The 10,202-nt window shown below is 35.5% G+C and overlaps 1 protein-coding gene across 1 annotated transcript in view; it reads left to right on the top strand.

Annotated features, from left to right (window-relative positions):
• The window catches only part of POC1B (POC1 centriolar protein B), a 40,232-nt gene extending 30,425 nt beyond the window's left edge, over positions 1-9,807 (top strand). Inside the window, exons 7-8 of the mRNA XM_010146842.1 lie at positions 8,283-8,465; positions 9,703-9,807. Coding sequence (XP_010145144.1) covers positions 8,283-8,465; positions 9,703-9,807 — 288 coding nt within the window. The remainder of the gene's footprint in view (positions 1-8,282; positions 8,466-9,702) is intronic.
• The last annotated feature ends 395 nt before the right edge of the window (positions 9,808-10,202 follow it).

The following is a 10,202-nucleotide window of genomic DNA, read 5'->3' on the forward strand; positions in this document are numbered from 1 at the left end:
CTTCCTTTACCTTTATTCTGTAGGGTACTTACTGTTATTTTTAGTGCCTGTGTTGCAAGTATTTTTATAATTTATGAAAGTGTTTTAATATGGTCTTCCTGAACTGTTACATTTAGAATTGACTTCCTGATAGTGAATGTTTTACCTTTGGAAATTGAACTTCTAATTATTTCTGTCTCTTGTTTGTGTGGGATTTTAATGCGATGTATTTATTAACTTTTCAGCAGTATTGCTTGCTTTATGGGGGAAATCCTCAGATGTAATGGTTTGACTAGAATATCTTTGAGGAGGCAGTGTTTTTTTTCTTCCTTTACAAGCTGCATAGCTACTGTATTTAGGTATTGTATTTCATTTTAAGAGTTAGATTTGTCTAAATCCAGTGGAAACAGAGCATAGCTATTCAGTTTTTGTGGACCCCTTTACTGAATCAGACTCTGTGCAGGAACTATTGATGTTAAAAATTAACATCAATGAGCAAATTAAAAAAAAATCAGGTTTTCGGTAAAGCTTAGGTATTACTGATGGTCAAACAGCTTAAAAATATTCCAGCAATATTATTTGTTTCTTACTGGTTTCACTCTACTTCTGTGGACTTCTGTGAGTGGTTTTTTTATTGGGGAAATATAATTAATTTTTCTTGGAGAAAACAAGGCTTGGTTTTGATTCTTTTTTTCTGTATTTTCTTGATGTGAATGGCATATGGAGAAAACTTTTTATTCTGTACATGTGGAATTGAAAAATACTCAGTGCATTGGATGTGCACTGTTTTACAGTGTTTACGCAGACCATCAGCAGCAACGGCAAATAAACGTGGGGAAAAAGCTGACATAACAAACCACGTAGCCAGTTTCTTATTACGAACATGAAAGAATACAAAGTATGATATGATTTTCTTACATAAAACTATCTATTCAGGATATCTTGAGATGTGCCTGTGAACAGAAAAGTTTACTATTTCATATCATCACAGCAATGCTAAATTTAACGTAGCTGTAATCCTGATAGACTTCCTGATAGAAATAAATATATCTGATAAATCAGACCATAGCTGTAATGCTTCAGGTTTTCACTTGATTTTGTACTGATAATAAAAATGTAATAGTTAGCAAGTAGTTTTTATTGTACTGGACTGGCCTCTGTAAATTCAGCTACCTTAAGGGGGGGTGAATTCAGTGTATTCAAGACTAAGAAAGTGCTATTCCATTTTGGGTCAAAGTGCCTTTTTTGTCAAGGAATACACACTGATAGTCTGGCTTGGTTTGTTGACTGTGAGTTTGGGTCCTGATATCACCACTTTTCATCAGGTTCTGAACTGAAGGATGTGCTACCTTCAGCGACGGCACCTGTGCTGGAGAGGAGACCAAATATTTCCTTGTCAGATTGGATGAGGTGCACTTGCATTAACTGCTTTCAGTTTTTGGTTTGAGCTTGGACATCCTTTTAAGAGCTAGAGACGACTCAGATACCTAGGAAGCCACAAAAGACTTTGAATTAAATGTGAAATTCTGTGTTATGGTTTGTTTTGAAAGAGGTCTGCTCAAGCGAGAAATGCTTGGTAGAATATTTTCAGATGTGCTGCGTAGTTTACCTGTATTTTACTGCTTGAATGCAAAACTTTAATCAAAGTTTGCAAATAAATTATACCAGAACTACCTCATTGGGTAGCAAGGGGCAGAAAAGTACAGTTTGGCACATGGTAGTTTTTTACTGTGCTGATTCATGTCCCTGTGAGAGGAGAGGAAATGAAGAGTGCTGTCACCAGCTGAAAGTACAGGGAAGTTTTCTGCAGTAGAAACTGATAAAACAGATTGTTATTTAACATACTCAGTGTTAGCCTAATAGAACAGAGAGGTCTGGTTTATGGGAATCACTTATTGACTGAAAAAAAAAATGTTCAAAGCAATGGAAGTGATCTGTGAACAATCTGGCCCACTAAAAAATGGAGAGGAAAAAAAAAATACTCCTGAACAGTTCAATTTAACATATCCACAGTGAACCATTGAGGGTGGGCTCACAAGATGGAGGAAGAAGCAGTGATAGTTACTGCTCCCGAGAAACTTCTCATGATTCCAGATTTCCTGTGTTATTTGGCTATCAAGGTCTAGTAAGGTGGGAGACTGCTCTGCCTTTGCTCTTGGGTCTCTTTGAGCCTAATGCCCTACTTATGACTAATTGTTTGTAGTTGTTTTTAATCACAGTATCAGAAATGTTTTAGTATTAGTAGGCAAATGTACCATGTGTTCAAAATTTAAAGGATTATTTTTAAGAAGCAGACCATGCCAATTTTTGTGATTCATTAGAAAGCTTACCAATGTCACTTTTTTTTATATAAACCCATCTTAATTATGAGATCATTAAGATATTCATTTGGAAGCTGTTGTCTGTATTTCCTGAATTCAAAGCTCTTAGAAGATTGAAGACTGATGATTTTCAACTGAGTGACAGACACTTGTATTTTTTCATATCTTTTTCCTTGAGAGAATTTTTTTTCCCACTATAAATAAAACTGCTCAGGCATCTTTATATATGGATGCATTTTACGCAGATTCTATTCTTAAACATCATGAAGCAAAGGGAGACTGGGATGCAGTGTTTGTTTCTATCTGATCTGTGAATGTTCCATGGGAAAACATTTGGGAACAGGCAGAGGTGATAAGGTTATGTGTAAGGATTTTTCACAAATTGATTAAGTACCACCCACAGAGTTTTAGCTATTTTGCTTGACAGAAAGCAAAGATGAGCAATTATAGTTTGCTGTTTGTGATATCATTTATAAGCTAAATTTAATTTTCCACTGAACATCCGCTTCGTAATGTCATGGTAATAACTTCCTATTGATTAATTAAATTTCTTCCTTCTCCTCCTTATTTGTAACTCGCATGAAGTTGCCCAAATGTGAGTCCATTTTATTACTAACGGGCTGTGAATGGAGACACTGTACACATTTTAATTTTCTTTTTAGCTTTGCTCAGAAGGAACAATTTAAAATTGATTGCCTTATTCAAATTTATTCTCTCAAAATAAGCTATAGCTCTGAAGTCTTTCAGAAGAGTTTGGTTTTTTGAATTATGAGGCATTTTTACTACATTGCTGGCAACATATAGAATTGTTGTTTATGAATTGGTAGTATTTAAAGTTCAGAAAGGGGCTAATTTGAAGGGAAGAGAACATCTAGTTCTTGAAACATTATGTAAAATAGGCTCTTGGGTAGAAATAGTTTCATTAAAAAGAACTTTTATAAAAAAGATGATGCTGAATGAAATTGGTGGGCATGAACTGATTGTATCCAAAAGTAAAGAGAATCTACCAAGACTAGTGGCACTCCTATTTATAACAAGGCATTTGAGTGTTGCATTAGATTTCAGCAGTTTCAGACCCTTCACTGAGCTGGAGGAGATCGTAAATTTAGACACTAAGAAAGGTTAAAATATAAAGAAGGCACCACAAGGATAGAGCAGCATATTTGATGTCTGACAATGCTTTAAAATTTCTACAAATTTCCGGAATATGATAAAAGTTGAAAATTTGAAACTGTCTCATTTAATTTCTCATACTGATTTTGAAAATTCAATTATTTGCATATCTGTGTTTGATCCTTTCAGATTTGACAAACATCAAGACATTTGCTTTATTTATATAAGCACTTTCATGTCCCATGGTCCTTATATGACTTTGAGTATGTAACAGAAGGATCTCAATTTCCTGCTTAACTCACTAAATTACAAGAAGATTTTTCCAGTACTCTGACTTGGCAGTGTAGGTGGCAATTTACTGAGATACAAAGCTTTTTTCACAGCCTATTTATCTGATATGTTGTATTTTGGATCAATTTTATTGTAAGAAAAAAATGTTTGGTGAGATTTTTAGTAGTTTAGCATTTGCTCTATTTACCTGAATTGACAGCTTTCCTTCTTGAGTTGGAAGAATCTATTTAGGTTGGCTTTAATACCAAAATTTGTAATTGCTTTGTGAAAGCTAAAACTGAAATCTCTACTTTATTTTCAGTCTGAAGTACAGCAGGCTTGTTTGAAAAGAAACTGAGGAGCACCAGTGTCAGAGCAGAACTGTTTTTAGAAGAACTTGTCAATGTCTAATAACCTCATTGTTTTCCTCTTCTGCATTAATTTAATTTTAAATCCTAGACCTTCAAATCACAGACAGCAATTTTTGAGTTCCATTGAAAGTTAAATCTATTTTTTATTATTTTTAAGTACTTGAAAATTAATAGATTATCTGTAGGACACTGAACTTGCAAGGCAGTGTGCTTTTAAGCAAAGTCAGAGACTATCAGTTGAAGTTTCCAGTTACATCTCTTCTGGCTGTGTTGTTTAATTACTTGCATCATTCAGACGGTGAGAAAATGAATGCACTTCTCGAAACGTTAGTACAAGTAGCTTTGTTAACGTTAGACAACCTACACTGTGTTTATTTCCAATGACCTTATTGATTTTGGTGTCTGGGAAGACACGGGTTTCAGCCTGGGTCCTTCTTGCACTTCTGGAACTCATCCTTTTTCGGAGCTAAGGAGTGTGAACTTGTAGAGCTAACTTAACCTCAGCTGGGAAACTGGCAAATGTTTTCCTGAGGCTTTAAGGAAGTTAATTACTTCTGAGACCCCTAACTCTTCATTAGGTTTGATTAAAATCAGTAAAAGGTGCCAAAAATTTCAGAGGACACATACAGGTGTCTACAAAGAATAATTGCATAAGCTTTGCAAATTCTTCCTATACCAACTGTATGGTTTTCACTGACACTTTTAACTTCTCTCATTGACTGCCTTCATTCCATAAGGTGTGTGAAACCGGGCAGGTTTACTGCTGCCAGGCAGAACATGTAATGCTGGAGTTTGGGTTTTCCTGCAACATGTCCCAGCTACCCCGACTTGAGTTTTCATGCAATTTGTTGCAACTTCATCAGTGAGCCCTCTACCTCCCTGTCAAATTTGGCTAATCCTGGATGAGTTTTGGAAGCTTTTGGGCAAGCAGTCACAATTTACAGACAGAAGCAAGGTCTCTGCTCTCATTGTCTTTCTACAGAAATCTCAGTAAGTCTTGTAACAGACTCTCCTGTTGTAGTTAACTACAAGTATGTTCTTCATAATGTGATTGGTTGTAATGCAAGAATTCTTTAATCTATGGCAATATTTTTTTCTTTAACATTTCTATGCCAAGTTGAGCTTAATCTTTTCCGTGTTAATCAGCATTTGAGACTACCTCCATCTTGTGATTTTAGTAAGTGTGCCAAAAAGCTTCCATTAATCCTGTTTCCCAAGGACCTCAGATATAACTTGGCAAGTCAGAAATAACACAGTGAATTTGAACTCCTCTAGGATTGAATTAATGGTATCTCATATAACGAAATCTGCAAAGGGAAGATATGGACAGTCTTAAGATGCAATAGTCCTATATGCTTCATGCTCATCTGAAAGTGCATGGGGTATACTAAGCCAGAATATTCTGAGATATTTGAAACACTTTTTTTTGAGGATTCCTAATACATTAAGGCAAGAAACTAAAGCAAAGTAAAATTTAGTAGGAAAATTTGTTTTCTGCCTGCCTTGTCCAAAAATCAAACCATTTGTATTCTATTTCATTTTGTGCTAACAAGTGACCCCTTCGCAATGTACAATTCTTTGGAATAATTTGAAGTTGATATCACAAAATTTTTCATATTGAGAGGAAATTGAAATTCATGGTATCGGACAGAAAGATGCAATTAAACCATCTAGTGAGGAGCGGGGCAAATTCTGGGTTCAAATCCTTTCTTCTGTGGAGTTTTTATTAATGTTATCCCCTTATATAAAAAATATAAAACCTCTCATGGGAACTAGACTTGCCTGCTCCTGACTGAGCATCCTAATCACTGAACTACAACTTTGTTGACCAGTGGCAAAACTCAAACATTATGACTGGAGAGAGTAACCTTTCTTCCACGGTTCTGTGACTTTAAAAGGCAACAGCCTGGCTGACAAAGCATTACACTATGAGCCGTGAGTTTAAATAGCCTTAGACGGAGAAGGCCAGGTCTCTGTAGTCCTATGCAAATGTTGTAACCATTAGGACATTCTGTAGAATAGCATCTAATTTTAATGTTTGAAATCTGTAGTTTGAAGTCTAGCACACTTTTATTTTTTGACACGACCCAGTATCAATACAAATCACTGATGGATATCAGTATTAGTGGCATCAGACCTTTATTACTTGACATGCTTAGTTCATTTGCATAAATCAGTCACCAAGCACAGAAAAGAGGGCTGAAAGGGAACTGGAGGTATATCTTAGTTCATTTATCTGTTTCTTTCATCATAATGAAAGAATTGAAAGTGACATATCATGAAATAACCATGGTACTATCAAATCTTGAGAAGGGTTCCTTGTGGTTTTGTAGAGTTGTAAGTTAAGGCCTGAAGTATGTGCATGCCCCTATCCCTGCCAACCCCATGCTTTGCACTTCATGAGTTCTTGCTTGGGGGCTGAGACCTGTCTTTGCAGAACTTAAATGCATGGCGGGGCTTTTAACCCAGAGAGGATGGTGAGACATTCTTCTTTTAGCTCCTTTTCCTAAGATACAAAACCCTTTTACCACACCATAGTCTGCTTTTGGCCATTCCCCTCCCTAGACCCACAGTCTTCTACTGACTCTGTGTGACATTTTTGGGTTGCTCTTGTGCTTTGCTGGTAAAGAGAAAAGCCCTTCCAGATAAGCGGTGAACACAACCTGTCTCTTGCTTAGTTTTCTCTCATTGATGTAGATAGCATGACCCCAGCACTTAGGGAGGAAAAGATTTTGGAGAATCAGCAATAGTGAGTCCAGAGAACAAAGCATGTTAGCTGGTCAGGACTGTGCAGAACGGCACTGAGGACACAGCAGTACTATTGTGGATAATGCAGCATAGAAGTTCCTGGTAATATTGATACGATTTAGGATTACTTCCCTTTAAAATCCTGACATTATCTTAGTAGTATTTAATCCATCACTCTGATCCTACCTGATTCAAAGGCAGGGTCAACTACACACACATCATTCTTGACAGAAACTCATCAGCACGCCTAGGTAATTTTGTAAAGGTTTGTCACTAATTCTGCCTGGCAATTTACATTCTCCAAGATTATTTTATGGACTTAGGAGTGGGGTTTTCTTTGTTGTTATTTTGTTTTGGTTTTTTTATGGCTGACAATGATTTTAAGACTCTCTTGAAAAATCTGTTCTTTTTTACAACATAAATATATCTTGGGTACATTGTAAATATTGTGTATTTTAAATACATCGGGTAAGACCAAAATTTCCCCTTTGCATAGCTAATGACTATTTTCATCAGTTGTCAATACATTTCAGATAAACAGTTAATTTGCAACCATTTAAAAGTTTTGTTTTGTATATATTGTGGATCTTGGAAATAGAGATAATGAAACTGCACTACCTCCCTTTATTTTAGTGTAAAAATAAACCAAAATAATCTGAAATTATAAGTTTTCAATGAAATCTCAAGAAGTCATTTATAAATCAGGTAATGTTGTTATGAAGGACCTTCTAATGAATTAGTGATGATGTAAAATTTTGTGACTTGACAAGGCACAAACAAAACCAGAAGTGATTGGGAAGATCATGCTCTTTCACTTACCCTGAAGCAATATTTATACGTCAGAGTTATTTCTCTCTTTGCATTTTCTCTCTTTGGGTCTTTCCTGTTGTTGCCTCCTCCCATTTTATGAAGGAATCATTTTCTCAAAAAGTAATGCCACTGAATAAACAACTCAACTTTTTTTTTTTAAATCTGAAAGAAGAGATTGGTTCATACTAAATGAAGGTTTCATACTGTGAAGTTGGAAGGAACCCTTGTGATCATCTAGTCACGTATGGATTTTTCATCCATAAGACTGCTGTGAATTCCTTTGTGACCTCGAGCTATCTTTTGGAAGAAAACTCCAGTCAGCAGTAGTATTTATTCCAGCTTTAATTCAAGCTCCAGTAGTACAGCATGTAGTTCCACAGTCATATGTACCTGAAACATGTACCTAAAGACTGCTGAGATTGCTTATTGCCTCATCCATCACAGCTGAAATTCTCTCTTAGGTCAGGACAAACTGAAGTGTTATGAATTGGACTGGATACAAGAAGCAAATCTTAAGGCCCCTGTGTGTGTATATATGTGTAAATAGACTTCTTTTTTTTTTATTATTTTTTTCAATAAAACCCAGACTTTTCTGCTTATCTACTTTCATGGTTCCAATTAAATGAAGACAAAGACAACTGAATCTTCAAATGGTGTTTCTGTATTCAAGGATGATGTCAGCAGTGAAGATCTGCGGTATCCCCCTGCTTCAGTCTTGGCAACAAGTTCAAAAAGGAAGTCAGAGAATGAGAGCAAATCAGCTGTGCATAATATGGACAAGCAAACAGGCATCTCCCCCTCCCTGGGTAATGCGTTGGAGCGCATTGTGGAGCAGCTGGACGTTTTAACTCTAGTGAGTATGCAAAAACACATAACACTTGCAGTGGAAAATGATAATGCTGTCAGTGGGGAAAAAAAAAACCAGGAACTATGTTCACAAGTCAGAATATTGAAGTCTATGGGATTATTTTGAGTAGTTGTATAGTCAAGTGACTTTTGGGGTTTTTTTTCCTTTCAGCAAATATTAATTGCTTGTATGGTGTTTGCTAAAGTGAAAGCTTCCTGCTACATAACCCTAAAGATAATTGTTGTATTTTTAATTCCGGAGGACAACAGTCACTCTTTTTCAGAAGTGAGATCTAGCGTAGGTCTATCTTTGCCAGAAGCCAGTTGTTTAGCAGAGACTGTCAAATCCCAGTTTGTACAGTCAGGCATTAGTGGAGGATGAACAAAGTAAATTGGCAACGTACCATTAAAGGCCTTTTCAAACTTAGTGTTCAAGGTGTTGCTTTAGGTAGGACTCTAAGCAGTGGAATAACTCCCAGTGTCACTGAAACTGCACAAATACTAGTCTCAGTTATTCCGAGTCACTTAGTTGCAAATGTCCAATACTTCTTTTTAGTAATCCAGATTTAGCCAGTCGTTTTAAAATACTACTCTGTAGTCCGTAATATATTAACGTTAAACCAAATCAAAAGGGAGTGGCCAAGGGTTATTTTTCTGCATTCTTTTGCAATATATATATGTTAACCCAAGAAATAAGTGTTGGGAAGTATGGAGTCAAGTCATAAGTTAAATGTTATTTTTGTAGTAAATTGGATTAAAAAGAAACTGCCAGCCTGTGTCCAGAAACCTACCTGCTCTGATGAAGATAATCTCTTGTGAATGCCATATAAGAGTATATTTTTTTCTCGCTTCCTTTTTTGGGGGATACCTTAAAGCTTCTTTTAGGCTTTAAGAAATATTTTTTGGAAGATATTCTTTGGGGTCACCAGTAATCACTGCTTTTCTATTGAAATATGGATGCAACTTTCGCATAGTGTTTCAGAGTAATTTATATATGCACATACATATTTTAGAGAAATATTTAGTGAAAACAATTTTAAACCTTTAGACAATCCCCACAGATACTAAGCCATTATTTTTAAAAACAGTTGTAAATAGTGGCATAGCTAAGGAAAAGCCATCTTTGGACATTTTTTTCCTGATGAGCTAAAATTATTTTCATTATACTACTACATTGCACACTTTTATAATACTGTGTAATATGCAAAAAAAAAAAAAAAGAAATTACTGTCCTCTTTATGCAGACTATTTCAATCCTGGAAGAACGTCTGACTTTGACTGAAGATAAATTGAAAGAATGCTTAGAAAATCAGCAAAAAATGTTACTTGAGGAAAGACAGGAAGAATAAAAGATGAAAACGAGCTGTATTGATGAATATGTTTCATATATTCACAAGGAAATAATAAACGTTACTTCATTGGATTTTGGTGTAAGCAAAAAAATCTTCCTTTTTTAACAAGCCACTGTAATAAATTAAGAAAAAAAACCCCAACATATTTCAAACATTGGTAGCAAGCAGATATTGTGGTTATGTAATTTAATAAAGTGTAGAACAGCCAAAACTAATGTTTTTCTAAAATCATTCCCATTGAACATTACAGAATTCTTATTTTGACCTAATAAGATCTTTGCATACAACTAAACAACAAACTACATAATCTTAGATGAATAGCAATTATTATGGAAGTGCACTTTTTAACTCAGGTAAGGATTGTGAAAGTAATTTTCTTTGTGCTAAGGCAG

Source organism: Eurypyga helias, unplaced genomic scaffold (assembly GCF_000690775.1).
Source record: "Eurypyga helias isolate BGI_N326 unplaced genomic scaffold, ASM69077v1 scaffold18132, whole genome shotgun sequence".
NCBI classification, from domain to species: domain Eukaryota; kingdom Metazoa; phylum Chordata; class Aves; order Eurypygiformes; family Eurypygidae; genus Eurypyga; species Eurypyga helias.